A 19,483-nucleotide genomic window follows, 5' to 3' on the forward strand; every position below is an offset into this window, starting at 1 on the left:
ATGTGATCTATGGACCTTCACCTCATGAGGCAATAGTCTTACATAGAGATTAAGGTTCTAATGTTGGCTCCGGTTACTCCATTTTACAATTGTTCATGTCTTCATTGTTTGTAGTTTTTTTGACCAATTCTGTTACTTTGACTCAACTGGGACTTTAATCTTTTAGTTGCACTCCGTTTTTACCTTTAAGATCCCAACAGTTCAGCAGGGATATTGAGGACATTTTTAGATTTGCACACAGGTTATGGCATAAACCTATCAAGGAGATGATTAGTTTATACAAAAGTAAATGCATTTTTGCAGGAGCATATGGTGCACGGTTATGGGGCTATTGTAATGCAGGGGTCCTCCGGCGTGTGTAAAATCATTTCACACATACTTTACTGTCACCCACTAGAAGCACTGCCACTTTCATTTCTCAGAACTAGGGCTATTGTATTTGGGGGATTTGATTGGGTTTGCCCCTTTACTATTCTCATTTAAGAGCTGGAGCTGAGGCGGGACTTGTAAGAACCTGTATCCTGAGTTGCCTGACCTTGGATGGAGCTGACAAGATCCCTTAGCTCTTTTACCTTTAAAAAAACTTTTCAAACCCTAGGCATCTCAGACGTGTGCAGTAATTCACACAAGATTAAACTAAAACCCAAATATATAGTTAAACAGAGTTATTCAAATTATTTTATGAACTTGAAATTGGAGAGGGTTCATGTTAGAAATAGGGTTCCTAGTTGGCCAGGCGTGGACTACCACTCTAGTCAGGGCGAGGGAGCTACACACCCAAGGTAACCCCTTCTAACCTCTTTGGTAGCATTGCATGAGCAGTCAGGCTTATCCCAAAGACAATGTGTAAAGCATTTGCAAAACACACACAACATTTACGACACAATAAATAGACCACAAAGGAAACACTACAGCAAGTTATATAATATAAACTGTATTGTACATAAATCATTAGACCAAAAACAACATAAGTCAGTAATACTCTGCTAAGCAAGTAGTTGTCAGAGCATCGTCATCATGGATGCAAATAAAAGGAACTTTTCCATATTGCACATGTCCTAAAAAGCACACCCTCCTAATGCATATAAGGCAGATCCTGAAAATATTCTCATTACCCTAACAAGGCTAAAACAACACAATATTACATCAGGTTCTGAAGTACAGTGTTAACCCTGAGGGCATGTCATCTCATTGTGAAATCAAAATGTCCCTCCATCACCAAGAACATCACCATATACAGATCGACAGTCTCACCATGAGACGCAGCACTCATGCACTTTTAGTCCATACAATCCGATAAGTCATCCCCCAGTCTTCCGTACTGGGCACTGTGCCCACTCATATCAGGGAATGTGGTGAATACCATAGGGCCGAGATACCACTATGCACCTACTCTAGGGAATAAGGCCACCGAAGGACTCAGCAGGACCGGGGCTTCCTTCACGGTTTCCGCTCCATCCCTCAGAAAGATGTGCCATAAGAGTAGGTGGGACACACACACACCTCCCATCCCAGTGAGCAGAGCTTGCTGGGTCCCCCGCGTAAAGTAAGGAAAGGCCGCTGCAGCCACTGATGACTCCCACAGGAGGCTTCCCGCGGTCCTCCCTGCCGTCTGAACACTCCTGCAGCTTCCCTTTCACACATTCCTGAGGACAGCCCTGGATCCTGTGCGGCCCTCGCATGAGGGTAGAGAGAGTCGGGGGATAGACCCAGCAACCTGTGAAAACTGGGCCTCGAGGGACGGGGCTCTCCTGCTTTCCAGTGCATGAGTGCATGGGGACTTCCCAGCACTCAGAATTGAAGAGGGACCCCCATGGGGGTCTCCACCACACTGGTAGAATTTCTTGGGCCCCGTACCCACCACCACAGGGTGCCTACACCCAACAAGGTGCCCACCTTCCATCGAGCAGGCACCTCCTTCACTGTGCCCCGGGGCTGCCGCAAGTGAAGGAGGTGCCTGCATTGTCAGCGCTGTTGGAAAAACTGCTCCACATGCTCTTGGCACAAGAGAGGAATAATGAACACGTGCTATGTTGTATACGGGGAGCGCTAATCATGCTGACTCCTCCTGGTCACCTCAGCCCCTCCTGGGACCGCAAGACAAGTCCAGCAATAGAAGGCAGAATCCTGCAGTGCCCACCAGGCACTTCTCCCGTGGCCTCATTACTCAGTTTGCTCTTAAAAGTAGAAAACAGGAGGACAGGGGGCACACCACTTAGCCCCTGGAGATGACTGTAGCACACCAGGCAGAGGGCACACCGCAAGCCAGCACATCAGGGTCCTTGAGGCAAAGCAACAGTCCTTTTGTGACCCAGCGGGCCACAGGTCAGTGCCACAACCAGGTCAGTTCTGATAGTGACTCCTCATAGCAGCATAACAATTCGTCCTGGCAGGTCCATTCAGTGTCTAAAAATGTGGGGGACAGCCCCCTGTACTTATGCTCACTTTGCACAGCTTCCACAAAAAGAGGATAGGGGGTTACAAACAGCACTAACCGGCTCCAAGAATGTCCCCTTTCTCTTCTAGCACTGGCTCCAGACATCAGTAGAGGGTAAACAAGCCCCTTGTTGGAGGCCAGGGCACAGCCTTACCAGATGTATGAGTGCCCCGCCTTTTCCTCTCCCAGCCCAGACAGATCATTCAGTGTGTGGATGTACTATTGCCACACCTTCACCCTCCCTGTGTACAGGCTGTGTGAGAAGTATGCACAAAGCCCAACTGTCACGCTGCCCCAGAGGTGGGTTGGAGTCAAGCTGCAAAACACCAGAGTTATAAGCACAGAGAAATGCCCACTTTCCAAAAGTGGCATTTCAACAATGGTAATGAAAATTCCACCTACACCAGTAAGCTGCATTTTTCACTACCATTCCAACCATACTAAACATGCCTATGCCACCTACCATAGATCAGACTATACCACTTAAACATGTTAGAGCATTTCCCATGCAACCCTATGATAGGAGCAGCTCTCACAGTAGTGAGAAACTAAATAGGCTGTTTGTCACTACTAGGACATGTAGTACATGAAGATATATGTCCTATTTTTTACACACACAGCACACTGCCCCTAGGGCAATCTAGGGCCTACCTTAGTGGGTGACGTAGGTGTAGTAAAAAGGGAGTTTAGGCCTTGGCAATTAGTTTGACTTGCCAAGTCAATGGGGCAGTAAACGTGCATGCCTGAGACAGGTTTGAACAGCTACTTCTGTGGGTGGTGCAAGCTGCACTGCAGGCCCACTTGTAGCATTTAATTTACAGGCCTTAGGTATAAGGGATACCACTGTACAAGGGACTTACAGGTAAATTAAATGTCCCAATCAGGTGAAAGCCAATCATACCAAGTTTAGAAGGGAGAGCGCATGCACTTTAGCACTCATCAGCAGTGATAAAGTGCCCAGGATCCCAGAGCCAAGAAAAAGAGGTCAGAAAAATAGGAGGAAAGCAAAATGTTTGGGGATGACCCTGCAAAAAGGGCCAGGTCCAAAAGCCCAGCTAGAGGAAACGATTGTTAGATATTCCTCAGTTTCAACAACAAGGAGCTTGCAGCCTTACCTAGAATGCTTAACCTTACTTATCGTTTTTGTTTTACTCTTCTTAAATAATGCACATTGCACTTTAAGTTTGCGTTTCCACTTCAGGGTTCATGGCAACATAATGTACATCCCTGCCGGTGCAATAACATTTCCAAGCAGAGCACAGGTCTCTTCATACAGTTCTCTCCCTTGTATGCAGTTCCCTTGTCCTCTTTTTTGATTCCTATTTTACTTAACACAATCCTGAGGCACTATGAAGAAGGGCTTGCGTTTTTACAATGTTTAAGTAGAGTGGATATTTGCTATGCAATTTTAAATTTGATAAGAGTGGCACTGTCCATCAGGAAACCCGATGAAGATTTATGCTGTTGATGCGTTTTGCGCTCAGTTAATGGCGATTCTGTCTCCTGTAGCTGGATTTTATTTTTGTCGGTTTTCATATTTTGTATTTGTCTTATTCACGTACAGTATATTCATGGCTCTCTTTCGTTGCTTTCCACTGAATAAAGATTATTGACTATCTCACTCAACTGGGCCTATTTATTTTGATTATGCTTATGCACCTGTTGAGAAGTTGAAGTATACGAAAAGTAGCAAGATGTATGGCACACATCACCTTTAGTCTGTGTCATAGCACTGTGTGAGGCTTGTCTCACAAATTAGCTGATGTCACTTCAGTTAGCTCAGCACTAAGATACCCAATTAAATTAGGGTTACAAGTCAGTCGTTTTTAGGGGTCTATCTACCAAAATCTCATGCAGAGCAGCAGCCAAAAATGCTGTATTGTGTGAGAAGAGAGCACATCTACCAAGGTATGCCATTCTCCTTTTTCCCAAGGCGCGGAGCATAATGGGGGTAATTAGGGTGGAACACCCTCCGGATATTTTCACAGTCTGACTTGACACCTGCCGTGGTCAGTAAGAGCAGGGCTGTTAATCAAACTACTGCTGGCTGCTCAAAGGTGGTGTGACCCTCCCACTGCCGAACCTTTCATGTAAAGGCAAGGCCCATGGGGTCAGGAAGGTGTCCAATTTAGAATTGTGTGCTAGCTCGGCCTTTCTCTAGTTAAACCACTACCTCTATGAATGCTGTGACCTTATGCAATGGACATTAGAGCTGGGTGGCAGTGTGACATCTCATTTCTGGTAGTGTGAGCTTCTTGGGCAGTCAGTCACTGAGTCTTCCTTTAAGCAGTGAGGTATCTGATCCTCAAAATACTGTCACTTATTGAGTTCCTCAAATTTCTGTGGTTGTGGGGTCACCTGTCTATCCCTGAACAGTAGGATGCAGAGGCTTCTGATTCCCCAAGGACTAAACATTTCAGGGCAGCAATTTATGTTAGTCCTTTTGGAGACAGATTTGTATTTTGTAACCAGGAGTTGGGGCCACATGAAAAGAATATTTAGTTGTTTTTCTATTACCACTCTTGTTTCTAAGTATGATACTACAATGTTTTAACAAGCATTTGCAACGCAACCGGTCTTGCGTTTGCTTGAGCTAGAGCAATTAGCATTGTAAACTCCTAACCGGACTTTTCTTGTCACCCAAATTGAAAATGAAAATAAAACAGTTTCACATAACTAACTGGACTTTTCTTGCCATATAAACTGAAAAGTAAAAGTTTCACATAAGTGAGCTGACGGCTGCCATCAGTGCGAAGCAAACACACAAAGGGAAATAAAAGTTCACTCGTAGTGAAACCTATCGGCAAACGTGCAATTATCCATGTAACCGGCCAAAGTGCAATTATCTACTTAACCAGCAAAAGTGCAATTAACTATGTAACAGGGTCGATGTCATGCAAAGCGCTCGACTTCTGCCCAGTGGGATCGCACTGCAAAAAAAGAAAAAAAGTAGTCCAGAAACCGGATGGAAAACACAGAGCATCGTATGTTTTCAGTACTTGGTCGATGCGCTCGAGGAGGGCTAAACACCAGTAAAGGCATGACTTATGCATGCCTTTCACTAATGAAAGCAAGCAGATTTTAAAAGGCAAGCTCACGAACCAATGAAAGACACTGACATGACATGGGCATGGTTTGAAGCCCAAAGAGAGATTACAACACGGGACTGAGCGCTTTGCGCTCGTGCGTAAAAAAGGAGTGTTTCAGTGCCCAGCTGTACTCGGTAGCTAAAGTGGTTGATGCACTCGCTGGAAAGTTCTCTTTGTGATCTGTGGTCACTAGTTTGAAGCCTCATGAAGTAGTGTTAGGGGTGAAGTGTATGTGTGTGAAAGGGAACACAAGAGAGAGATGTCATAATGGCAATGGCCAGCAGTCAGCTAACTGGTCTTTAGGATTAATTCCATTGGCAAAGCTAGTTCGGTGGCATTGAGAATGAGTACTAATTGTTGGAATTAGGTTTGTGTGTGTCTCGAGAGGCTGTTTGCAAAGCTCCCAGCTGTTCACTCTTGTACGGCTGCATGGAGTATCAGTGAAGTGTTTGTTTGGATGTAAAAGCAATAAAGTGTTTTTTTAATGCAGAGCTGTAGGTCAGGAATTGTTTGCTGTGGTAGAGATGTGTGTTACTTCGGTGAATAGCAGTGCGTGCGGCATGTCTGGGACTGTATCTATGGAGCTGTGTGTGTAAGGGTTAGAGAGTATGTGTGAGTGAGACTGTGTGTGTATTAATTTGAAAGACCTAGACTTTATACAGGTGAGGACTGACGCGTAGTGGGGAAGATGTTGTAAGTAAAGCAGGAAGGTGTTGCAAGTGAAATGCAATGGCAGAAGTCTTTGTTTAGGATTAGAGAATGGAATAACCTTGGGCACTGATTATTAGAACTGAATTTCACTGGCAAAGCTGTGTGTGACCAGACTGAAAACTAGGGGGTGCGGACAGTCACAAGTGCTATTTATTCTATATGTGGGGTAGTGTCACAGCACTGACACTTGTGGGGTTATCATAGTCAGGAACAAGGTGTATGTGCATAGCTGTGGTCGAGCAGCGTCTTACATTAATTTAAATCACATAACATATTGGATAACATCTCGCTCTGAGTGTGAATTTCAGACATTACTGCACCTCTCTTCAATTGGGTGCAAGTATCATACCTTAGAGAAGAGTTTCATTCACCTGCCATGTGTTTCACTTCTAGAAGCGTAACTGATTGTTTTCAAGTCACAATTTCTGGAGCACAACTTCACTCACTTGATGTAAGTTCCACAATCTAATGAACAGATTCACTAATTTGTTCCTAAAGCTTAGAGAAGAGTCTGACTCACTGGACTCTTCCAGTGATTCACAATATAAATAATCTTAAATGATCTCAGTGACAACATATTACTGAGTTTCTACTTGCACCATTTTAACACCATCTTCTCAAAACTATTTTGAGATGATGAACCTACAACCATTACAGGCATTAGATTGTCAGGCTTGGTTACCACACCATTAAGGACCTGGAAAACAATCACTGGTGCCCTCTCTGAGCCTATGACATCATGGCAAACTTAGGTGTCAATTGGGCCTTCAAATGTACTGTTTTACTCCATTTTTCACATTGTATTCCCTAGGAGCAAGATGGGAGAACCCTTCTGTCTTGCTTAGTCAATATAAGACAGATCTGCTGTTTTTCCAAACCACTTTCAAAGATCACCAGCTGGCAATGTGGGTTGTATTACACCTTTCTGTATTATTTTCTGAGTTTTGGATGCTTCATATTGCTACTTGGTGCTAGGTGTTTCAAAGCTGTTCATTATGTTCCATATTTCACCTAGCAGATTTTGTATCATGTCTTCCTCATTTAGCCTCTTGAGAATTCTTCCTGTACCCAACACCCCATCCTCCTCCCTTGCCTGGTACTGCTGCTGAGCCTGGCCTTAAAGACCCTAGGCCTACACTGCCACAGTGCTTAACTGCAATTAAACATGCTCTTGCTGGTCCTCACAAGCCAAGTCTCCTGTGTTAAGTCGTCTGGGCTAATACTTTCCCTGCTCCTCTTGGCCTCCATGCTATACAGTGCTTTGTACAGGAACTGGAGTGGAGTGGATAACATTGTCCACCAACCAACTATCTCATTGGGGACCTTTGCCGGCTAACTAGCCTACATGTAAACAGGAGGAGTTGAACTGTCCAAATATAGATTAACCCAAGGTGAGAAACAGCCAATTGTCTACTCTGAAAACAATTATGTGACTGGTATCAAATAATACAGAATTTCCAGATGAGCACCTTGCTCACATCAAAAAATGGAAAGGTTCACCGACATAATGGGTTTTTGTGTCTGCTGTGTTGCCTTACGTTTGCCTAGGTACACCTCGGGAATGCATTAAAACACTGTATGATTGTGTAGCCTGTGACCTTGAGGTGGTTATGTTTTTTTACCTGGGACCTATGTTTAAGCATCCTCTTTAAAAAAAACACACAATTCAGTGACTCAAACCTAGCACACAACATAGTGGGAAAGTGACACAGTGCCATACCTTATGTGCATTGCTACTAGAGTGAATCTTATGAACATGACATTGCATTGTGCCACTTTTTAACAAGGTACTGGGACACATGCTTGGTTCATAGCATGTATTTTATTAATGCAACTTGGCTGTATGGCTTGGATGGGGGTGTAAGATTTGCTATCAACAGCTTATGGATCAATGTGCACAAACATGGTATCAAGAATTTTCCTTACTTTGCATATTACCCTTCCCACTAACCTACCCAGGCTGCCCCGGTCCTTTTTAGTTGTGTACACCCTATTGCTGGTTGGGAATCTTCACTTTATCTCTGAATATTCGTCTTCCAAACGTCAATGGTGCCCCAATGGCACTTGTTTCATATGATTCTATGTAGGGCGCTGCCCCCCCCCCACTCGATGTTTGGAATGCAGTGTGAGCCACAAGTACTTGACTTTTTTCATGCCCCTGGATATGACTGGTTCAGTTTTAGCACTTTTTACTAGCCGCCTTTTTTGCGATTTTCTGTCGCTGTTCACAGTTTTATTTTCTTGAAAGCAGTTTTAGCAAGCAGCCCCTAACGCTTCCTCTCTTCCAACTCAGCCCTGCCTTTGTGCACAGTGAGTTTTGACCTTGCGTTCGCAGGGTCAGCGACCTCTTTTATTCAGCAGGACGGTATCCAGGCCAGGGCCACGTTGCAGATTCGATGTTTACATTCACGTACAAAGGCGAAATCTGTTTTGTCTGAATATGTTTATTTTTTTTACTAAACCATTGTATTCATCTGCTAATCCTTTCAAGAAGCAAAATCCCAATAGGGTTATCTCTGTAAATCGGTGTCTAAGTATTGGTTTTATGTAATAGCATTATTCCGGGAGAGTGGTACATTCCTGTATCGTTTGTGCCTTTCATTGAAATGATCATACATTCATAATGCTCTTGACTCATCAGAACGTCTCTCTTCAAAAGTGCTGAAGGTGCCTGTACTTGGGAGGTGATAAGAGGGATCAGGCATTTGCTATGAGCTTTCACACAAGAATATGATTAATAAAATAAAAAGAAAATTCTTATAAAGTTTCCGCCCAGTTTTGAAGCCTCTGGTCCCAAGCCAGCACATTGCATTCCCTGCTGATCATTCATGCTGTGATGTGTTTCTCGAAGGGAGCTGATTATACGTGGCAGATTTATATGTTTTTGAGTTCCCAATACACGGCCCAGTGAGGCTCCTGGTCTGTTTGCTGGTGTGCCTTTTAAGCATTCCATTCTGGAACACAGACCTTCCCTTTTTACGCTCCTCTTGGGCCAAGATGCAGACCAGTTCTAGAAGGCTAATCTCTAAAACCCTGATTTATCGGGTGTTCTCATACGAATTTTGTTTATGCCAACATCCTTGATTAACACAGCCCTATTTTGAGACAGGTATTTTATAAAAAAAAAGGACAAGTATATGTTGAAATAGTTGGCAGTAAAGTATAATGAGAAGTGACAAAATGCCCTACAGTATTTCGGGACATAACATGCCAGTATATTTGAAACCAGATGCCAATTTAACAACACCACTGAAACCGTTTTATCTCTCTTTTAAGGGTCCTTTTGTAGTAGACGAAAAATGTACACTCTGGGTATGCCATTTGCCAGAGTTTACCCTTGTTTATTCACACGCTGTATTTTTACACAAGCTTTTTGGGTTGGGTAGATTTTAATACTGTAGCACTTTACACTGTGCATTATTGCTTGTTTCTGAAATAATCAATTCTCATTTGGGTCCAGAAATTTGGTGCACGTTTTTCAGTTAATGTCTGTGCATAGTATGTCCAGTGCCTAATTTGAGCCGTTGGTTTCCGGTGCTCCACACTGGTACTTAGTTGTCAACACTCCTGCGCAGGATGTCTAATTTAGATAATAGCACAACAACAGTTGTTTATTAATTCAATATACATTAAAAATAAATAATATTTCTGGCAACGTCATTCTTATGGCTTTGGCGACCCGGAATAATTAGAATTATCACACTTGTATTAGTGTGATGGTCAGTAGTTGGGTTGATATTGTAATTGGCAGGGCTGACAGCGGCAGTGGGCGATGCAAGCAGAAGAGGCCTCTTGACGAGGGCCCTGCCACTTAATTTATTCACAAATTAAACACCAAGTGTATGTCTACTTGAAAATCAGAACTGTATTGTGCTATGTTTTGCTTGCTGGCGCTACTTAGTTTCAGTATGAAGAAGTAGATACGATATGTCATTCTTTGTCGTTGTTTGTCAGTTCACACCAGGATCTATTGTGGCAGCTATTAGTATGATATCTTACATGTTTCACTAGCCTGTTATGACTATTAATGCTGATTACTGGACACAGATTAATTCCTCTAGTTTAACTGGCATCGGATTTGTTAACAAAAGTGCCAATGACAGCATGGCTGAACCTCTTCTGAAAACAATCTTGTCGCTAAAGAAACAGGAAAACCGAAGCTAATATTTGTAGAGGTGGCGAGTACGAGATAATTGAACACATGAACTCGAACAACCTCTTCAACTAACACTGAGATGTAGTAAATGGTTATGTCTATGTCTGTTGTCTGGCTTTCCTTTCACCTCTCGAGTCAATCAAGGTGATAGGTTTATTCATCTTTATTGGTGATCTAAAAACAAGCTTACACCAATAACAGTTCACAAAATGCCTCTCTGCATGCATATTTCCATGGTAACATTTTAGTTACTCATCAAGACAATTGTTGAAAAAATCAGCATCATCAATAATATTTCACTTCAAAACATAAAGGCCCATATTTATACTTTTTGACCCAAAACTGCACAAACGCAATGACACAAATTCAGCGCATAGTGCAAATATGCCCCAAAATCTCCAAATCGTAAATCACAATATAAAAATGTTTCTGCATCTGTTTTTAAAAAGGAGGCTACATGAAAGAATGGCAGCTCAATCAATCAAGCTTACTGCATCAGAAAGGTTGACTAATGTGTCGTTTTTTAAATAATGGACTGAGAACCTGCCTGCCAGAAGACAACATTAGTGTACAATCTCATAAAAGATGAAGTGCATCATATTTTATATTTACGTACAAACAAATACTTTTTTGCAGGCATTAATTTGAGACATCAGACCCTTAATCTGCCACCCAAGATTGACTCCCACCCTTAACGTTAACACAGACAGTTGCATATCTCCATTAAATGAGGAAAAACATCCAATCAGTTAGCAAGTTCAAGAAAAGAAATACAATTTTTTCCCCAATCAAATATGACAAATCATTGTCTACTGCATTTCCCACAAAAGGGATTTCAAAGAAGCTATTGAAAACGTTCTTCATTTGAACGGAGCTCTGCCCAAGCAAGCATTCCATTCATGCACTTGAGACATGTTTTGTGCTTAAAGGTTTCTCAGTGTGTATATGGATCTCAGGTTGTGTGATGGGGGCATAATAGTCTAAAATGAGTATCTTAGATCTACCAATGCTTGAATCGCTAAGCAGAAGGAAAGGGGGAAAAGGTTGTTTTAAGCAACAGATCTTCATTTTCTTCCCGTCAACTCTATAGTCTAGAGTTATTAGTACCCCCTTTAATGCCTGGTGGATGACCTTCACCTTGAATGCATACTGTATTGAGTTCTATGAAAAACCACCACATAAATCAAAATGAACTTAAAGTTTTGATAGATATGTGTGACCTATGGCTTCTCAACAATTAGAAAATTGAATCTATGTGTTCAGGTTTTTAATCGAACATTCACTAAATAACTTTTTTATCTCCTTTGTGCAAAAACTAATATAGAGAAAAAAAGTTCACTTTGCACTGTCCTGCATCTCTAACAATCAACAACAACAGGCATTCAACAATGTTTGTTTGATAATATCAGCGAGGGTTTTGAGATCAATATTGCATCATTCACCGGATGGCCCCTTTAATAATTAATATATTTGCATTACAGTAATTTTGGAGGTCAATTAACTTCTGCTGGAGGCTAAGTGGTCTAATATTCATTATTAAAAGATTTTTATTATAAAGTAGAAAGGGAATACTAGTAGAATGTCTTTCATGAAAGCCACTACGATCAAAGGGAACTATACCAATCCCATGGGACTAAGCTGTTAAACACCTAAGCACTAAGTTGGCATATCATTTTGGTCATCCTGTCCAGAAGAGCTATTAATTGATAGTTCAATGGGACATCTTTATTTGCTTGTCTTGTGTAAAGGTTTTATTTCCATCCGGGCATTCATATTAAGCCCCTCATAAATCACCCCATTGACCCTACCCCTTACTCGCAGTACAATAGTAACAATTTTGGCATGGTTACTCCAGCTATCTGTGCTGCAGTCGATTTGTTTTCTCAATATATTTCCCTATATTTGCAGTTGAAAGTTGAGCATCAAATTCACTTCCCACATTTGTGACGTTTCCTCAGACCCATCCTTCTCAAATCCTTCCAATATGGGAAACAACAATAATGTATAATTTTAGTTGGCCAAGACATGTTAGTTATCAGCTCAGATGTAAATTACCACCTAATGTCATTGGATACATTCACAGAATGGAATTTATAGGATGTGGTGAGTGCATCTAACACTTTTTCCAAGAGAGGCTCACAGCCAAAAAGGGGTATCCATTGTAGCAATGGTAAGATGTCTTCTCATTTTAAATAGCGACCATGAAATACTTGAGCGAATACTTTTTGGGGCATATAACCCTTGACATAGTATTATATCTTCTTCTAACTTGTAACTCATTTGTGTGATAGTATGTTTCTTATGGAGGCTCCCTAATTGAAGTTTAGTGGTTATATGCAGACTTGAGCTCCAAGTCTGTTCTGCCTAGCGACTTGAGCCACGACATACTGTTGCAACTCATGAGGCTGAAATATACTACTTAGATTATGTGTACATTCATATGGAGGGGGTGAGGCCTAAAATTCTGTCAAGGCCTGTCTACAGTTGCATTGTGAGTTCTTTATCTCTGAGTGGCATCAGAAATTAGTGCAAACTACTGAGTATGAATATCACAAGCTTCCCTGTTTGTAATGAGTTTTCTTTATTTTGAGTGCTACTTTAATTTTTAGTTTTCTTTATCAGGGGACGCCCTAGTTGTTCCCTGTGTCCCGTTTCGCACCTCCTACTCTGCTTTTCTTTTCTCACATTGCCTTTTTTTTGTTCACTTCAACTGTTATTCATGGTTTCTTAAACTGCTCCCTTTCCCACAATTACTGTGTCTTTGCACTATGGCCTTTTCTCCCTGACACTGTTCCACTTCATACGACTCCCGTGTGTGCCCCAATATCACCCTCCTTGGTCCCCATAAATTCCTGTTGCTGATTAGTCTCTATATTGTCTCCTTCTCCTCTTCTAGAGGTCCTGAAAACTGTTCATTACAGGAATTCCTGAAAATTAACCCACTTCACACTTACTCCTTTTCCCTTTATACACTTCCTCCATGGCACCGTTCCTCTTCACCCTATTCTATTTTCTATGACTTACCACTGTGCCTCTGACACTCCTAGTGTTTCAAAATAAGCTTTCCCACTGAAAAGGTACTCAGGCCCACATTATGAACTCAGCAGGAAAACCCGCCAAGTTGGGCGCTGGCGGGCTACAAAAGACCACCAACGCTTTGAAGACCCCGCCGGCCTCATAATGATCATTCCGCTAGGCCGGTGGGCGGAAACAGTGTTTCCGCCAGCCGGCCAGCAGAAGCAGGGCCTGTAAATTGCCAATGTAGCAGTGCGTCAGGTGCAACAGCACCCATCGCGCATATCAGTGCCCGTATATCGGGCAGTGACCTGTATGACGGGTCTTTGCAAGGGGCCCGAGGCACCCATTCTGCCAGCCTTTCTCTGGTGGGATGAACCGCCAGGGAAAGGCTGGTGGAATCAGGTACATTATCCGGCATGCAGTGCTGCTTGCATCGCTGCCCTTCCGGATATGTAACTCTGCCCTCACCACGCTGCCTGGTGGCGGAAGCCTGTCGGAGTTACGCCAGTGCCGGTTTTGCCACGTCCATTATATGGCTGTATGTGTCGCCATGCCGGTGGCCGTAATTACCGCTACCGCCGGCATGGCTGCCCAGACCGACATTTGCATAATCACCCCCTCAATCTTTTAAGCAGCTCAGTTTATGACTACATGTTTTTTCACGTTGATGTTGTTGTACTCGTGTATTAAATCAATCGCCTCGAATGATGGGAACATTTCTTAAGAGTTATACAGGTAAAAATAGTCCATCTAGCAAAGAAGCTTTGGGTCTGACATATTTATCACATTTGTGTTCAACAGTCTACCTGATAATGTTTATTCTCTTGCCATCTGATTGTTAGATCGAAACTGTCCACTAATGTAAGAGTGCGAGTGTCGTTTGACGAAAGGATAGGCCAAGACTATTTAATTTGATGCATTCAAAATGAGTGCTGCTGTTAGAAATGGGGTCTCTCGTAGAAAGTCAGTTTGCACCCTGTCCAAGTACGGACCCTCATTCTGGTCAAGGTAAGGGATTCATACTCCTAAGATAACCCCTGCTCTCACCCCCTTGGTAGCTTGGAATGAGCAGTCAGGCTTATCTCAGAGACAATGTGTTAAGTAATTGCATCCACACACAGTAACACAGTGAAAACAATACAAATGGACACCACACCAGTTTAGAAAAATAGCCAATATTCATCTAAGTAAAACAAGACCAACATAACAAAAATCCAATACACACAAGTAAAGATATGCATTGTTAAGGTTAAATCTCAATAAAGTGTTTAGAAACACAATGGGGGTCATTCTGACCCTGGCGGTCCGAGACCGCCAGGGTAAAAAAGACCAAAGCACCGCCAACAGGCTGGCTGTGCTTTTTTTTGTATTCTGACCGTGGCGGTAAAGCCGCGGTCGGACCGCCGGGGCCGGCGGTTTTCTGCCATTTCTGCCCCGGCGGCGATAATCCACCAGGGCAGCGCTGCTTGCAGCGCTGCCCTAGGGATTATGACCCCCTTACCGCCAGCCTGTTTCTGGCGGTTTTCACCGCCAGGAAGAGGATGGCGGTAAGGGGTGTTCTGGGGCCCCTGGGCAGTGCAGGGGCCCCCTAACAGGGCCCCGGCCAGCTTTTCACTGTCTGCTAGTAGACAGTGAAAAGCGCGACGGGTGCAACTGCACCCGTCGCACGGCCGCAACACCGCCGGCTCCATTCGGAGCCGGCTTCTGTGTTGCGGCCTCATTCCCGCTGGGACGGCGGGCGCTAACTTGGTTAGCGCCCGCCGGTCCAGCGGGAATGTTGGAATGAGGGCCGTGGGAGTGCGGCCGCATTGGCGGCCGCATGGCAGTTTCCGCCTGGCGGGCGGCAGTAGCCGCCCGCCAAGGTCGGAATGACCCCAATAGCTCCAACTAGTGCTATCACAGCATAGTGATGGAGTAATTCCCAAAAGTCTGACGCCACTCGCGAGGGAGTATGACGTCGGTCATGGAGTCGCATGGACTCTAGGTACAGTACTTTAGAAGTCGGGGAGGTGAGGCATCACTGGGGTCGGTGCAGCATTGGTTTCATACTGCTATGTAGGAAGTGATGCGTTGGTTCCTTACTGCTATGCAGGGGAAGTGAGGCATCAGTTCCTTACAGAGGCAGCGGAGGTGAGGCGGTATCTAAAGTGAGACATCGATTCCTTGTGATCCAGCGGGGTCGATGAGTCCAGCTGGTCAAGACATGATGAGGCGTGCAGTGTTGCAGTAACACCACGAGGCCTCAGACAGTGCCGGGTGTCAAAGATGTCATGACACTGCACTCGGGACTCATGATGTTGCAGTACTTCAAAGTGCTGGATTGAGCCTGTGGTGTTGGTCATCACAATTCAGCAGGGACTACTGCTTTTGGTGCAGTCAGGAGCACAGAGCCAGGTAGTGGTGCCAGGTCTGGAGTTGTCCGTAGTCTGTGTGCCTGGTTCTTCTTGTTCTTCTGATAGACTTCACTCTCAAGGGCCCAGTAACTGGATTGGGCACCTCTTGGCAAGTCAGGGTTCTCCGCAAGTGAATCCAGGGGCTGGCAGGTGAAGTCTTTGATATCCCTGAGACCTCTTAACGGGAAGCAAGCTCAGTCCACGCCCTCGGAGACAACTTCACAAGCAACATACACAGCAAAGTCCAGTCTTTGTCCTCGCCAAAGCAGAAGCAGCAACTGCAGGCCAACCCAGCAAAGCACACACAGCAAAGGGGCTGTACCCCTCCTCACAGCTCTTCTCCTTGGCAGAGTTTCCTGTTGATCCAGAAGTGTCCTAAAAGTCTTGGGTCCAATACTTATACTCATTTCTGCCTTTAAAGTAGGTGAACGTCAAATAAAAAGTCTTTGTAGTGCACAAGACCCTGCCTTTCCTACCCTGATCCCAGACACACTCTAGGGAGCTGGAAACCTCATTGTGTAAGGACAGGCACAGCCCTATTCAGGTGCAGGTGTCAGCTTCTCCCACCACTCTAGCCCAGAAAGACCCATCAGGATATGCAGGGCACACCTCAGCTCCCTTTGTGTGACTGTCTAATTCACAACCAGCCCAACTGTCATCCTGACCCAGACGTGTATTCCACAGCCAGGCAGAGGCACAGAATGGTTACGCAAAAAAATTACCACTTTCTAAAAGTGCCATTTTTAAACACACAAGTTAAAAACTACCTTCACTAAAAGATGTATTTTTGCACTGGGAGTTCAGAGACCCCAAGCTCCTTATCTCTATCTGCTCCCAATGGGAAATTATGCTTAAGAGATATTTTAAGGCAATCCCCATGTTAACTTATGGGAGGGATAGGTCTTGCAATAGTGAAAACTGAATTGATCAGTATTTCACTATCAGGATGTGTAAAACATACCAGTACATGTCCTACCTTTTAAATACATTGCACACTGCCTATTGGGCTACCTTGGGCCTACCTTAGGGGTGCCTCACATGTACTAAAAGGGAAGGTTTGGACCTGGCAAGTGGGTGCACTTGCCAGGTCGGCATGGAATTTCAAAACTACACACAGACGCTGAAATGGCAGGTCTGAGGCATGTTTACAGGGCTACTCATGTGGGTCGCACAACCAGTGCTGCAAGCCCACTAGTAGCATTTGATTAATAGGCCCTAGGCACATATGGTGAACTATACTAGGGACTTACTAGTAAGTACAATATGCAAATCATGGTTAACCAATCATGATCACCAATTATACAGGGGGCACTTGCACTTTAGCACTGATCAGCAGTGGTAAAGGGCTCAGCTCAGCTGCAAACAAAGATGCTGGGTGTCCATGCAACAACAATTTAAAAAGTTGGAGATTTGATTCTACAGATAACTTGAGTGGATAACGCTGTTAAAAACAGTAGTCTCTGGTACAATATTAGTGATCACTTTAGTAGTAAGAAGCCTTCAGCTAAGCGGTGTACCCTTACATAAAACGTACACCATTTTTAGATCTTGTGTTTACCAAGCCCTGCAGAGGTTACTAAAATTATGCATAATATAATTAGTTATAGGATCTTTCAGCCAGCCCTCTTCATTCATTGATTTGTTGTTGGTATGTAATTCACATTTCACTTCCGCCCACTACAACATACAGCATGGGATGTAAACTCACTTTAGTCAGTTACTAACTTCATTGTCAATGCTGGGCTTCTGATTTCCACAAGGAGCACATCCATCCAAAGTAGTTGCCTTCACTACCAAGAATTGCTGTGGCAAAGTGGGCATGGTAAGGCCAAAACATTTGTTTGCTTTTAGCCAATGTTTACTTTATATCATGGCAAATATCTGGCAGCTGCTCAAAAACAAAGCATTATTAAAGCCATAGCAAAATGAAATAGGCATTAGAAAAGTCAAAAGGCTGGTATCCAACGTCCAGCATCTTTTGGTTTTGCCAGTTCATTTTTGTATGAGTCTCCACATTCCAACAGAATTTTACAGGAATCACCAGGCTGAAGACTGACATTCAACATGTTTAGCTCCCATGGAATCTAAATAATGAATGATCATCATGTTTAGTTCCCATGGAATCTTAATAATGAATGATCATCTGAGCCACCAGTGGCCTAACAAGGGCCCTTGCAGCCCTGCGGTGCGGGTGGAGGGAAGGGGGAAGGGCAAGCCTCAGGTGGCCCCCTCAGCACAGTACACAGTACACAGACAGGCCCCTGACTGGGTCCAGGTGGAGACCCCCCCCCACCCCCCCCCCCCCAGAGGTACTTTGGAGGGGGTCTCCTTAGCTTTTTTTATGCCACCGAGAAACAGAGCATATCTAACACAAGACATTTTTATCCACAACCTTGAATTTTACAAATCGGACTTTTGGATTATAATCATAATAGGAAAACTACTGTTAAGTATATGTAGAACAGAAGCTGTTATAAATCTCTTTGACAAAGGCCGGGATCATTCGTTGAATGCCATCAATTTTTTGCCTAATTGCCTTTTTGTCTCTTTTTTTTTTTAGTTATTGAATCGAAAACCTTGCAAGGTGAAAAAGGAGAGCACAGCTTCAGCGCTCCTGGAGTCTATGTTATCGAAAACACCACACTCGAATTTCAGAAGAGCTCAGAACGAGAAACTATTAAGATCCCGGGACCCCTAAGAGCAGATTTCATTGTGAAGGTAGCCTTTTTTAACAGAGGTGTTATTAAATGTATGAATAGTACAAAGCATTGAATAGCAAAGGCATTTTGTGACAAGTGACTGTGGGATGTTGCTTAAATGATTATAAATAAACAATATTATGTTTTAAAGAAATGCATTTCTATACCCTTGTAATTTCATTGCTTTAATAGGTCTGGGCTTTGAAGCAGCTTTAAACGTCTCACTAGCCTATTTTTTCTTTTTCCAAAAGGCTAATATATACATGGAGGGGCATTGTGCCAGTGGGCTTCATTCATTGGTTTGTTACTTTATTATTTACATTTAGCTTCCGCAAACCACTTAATACAGCCAGTGCCAATGGGTCAATCCACTTTACCCATTGGCTCCCTTCACTTTGACCTAAAAAAGGCTGTGCGCATTGTTGACATCCGTCTAAATGTAGTTTCTTTCTCTTCAGTAACAAACCTAGTTTAAAGTGTACTTTTTCATAATATTCATTTTAATATCATCATTAATTACTAGTTATGTATTCTCCTTATTAATTGGGTACCTGGTTACATGGTGATTAATTTGCCACCTCTTTCCAATAGCTGCTATTATAAAGAGTTTAAGTAACATAAAAGTTCCCTCCAATGAGTGCTTGGTTAGGTAGTGATTAAATCTTGTCTCCTTCACAAACAATAATAGAAGTAAAAGTATAGTTTAACTGTGAGAAATTGGGTTGTTGGTTTAGGAGATGTGAACCTGTCTGAAGCAACAGCCACAACAGTCAGGGTGAACCACAAAAAGTCTATAAATTAACCTGTGCTTAACCCTCTGGTAGCTTGGCACAAAGCATTCAAGTTTAGCTTAGAGGCAATGTGTAAAGTATTTATGCAGCACTTACACAGTAAGTGAAAAATAAAACAAAGAAAACCCTCACTAATTTAGAAACATAGACTACATTTTAATCAATTATTTGACACCAAAAGAACAAAAA

General features: G+C 43.3%; 1 protein-coding gene across 2 annotated transcripts in view; it reads left to right on the plus strand.

The window, feature by feature from the left end:
- Window positions 1-19,483, plus strand: part of ADAMTSL3 (ADAMTS like 3) — a 2,197,206-nt gene that overhangs the window by 1,421,385 nt on the left and 756,338 nt on the right. For both annotated transcript variants that reach the window (XM_069222572.1, XM_069222573.1), the window contains exon 9: window positions 18,365-18,522. In XM_069222572.1, the coding sequence (XP_069078673.1) occupies window positions 18,365-18,522 (158 nt within the window). The remainder of the gene's footprint in view (window positions 1-18,364; window positions 18,523-19,483) is intronic.

This window comes from Pleurodeles waltl, chromosome 3_1, assembly GCF_031143425.1.
Source record: "Pleurodeles waltl isolate 20211129_DDA chromosome 3_1, aPleWal1.hap1.20221129, whole genome shotgun sequence".
Lineage (NCBI taxonomy): Eukaryota > Metazoa > Chordata > Amphibia > Caudata > Salamandridae > Pleurodeles > Pleurodeles waltl.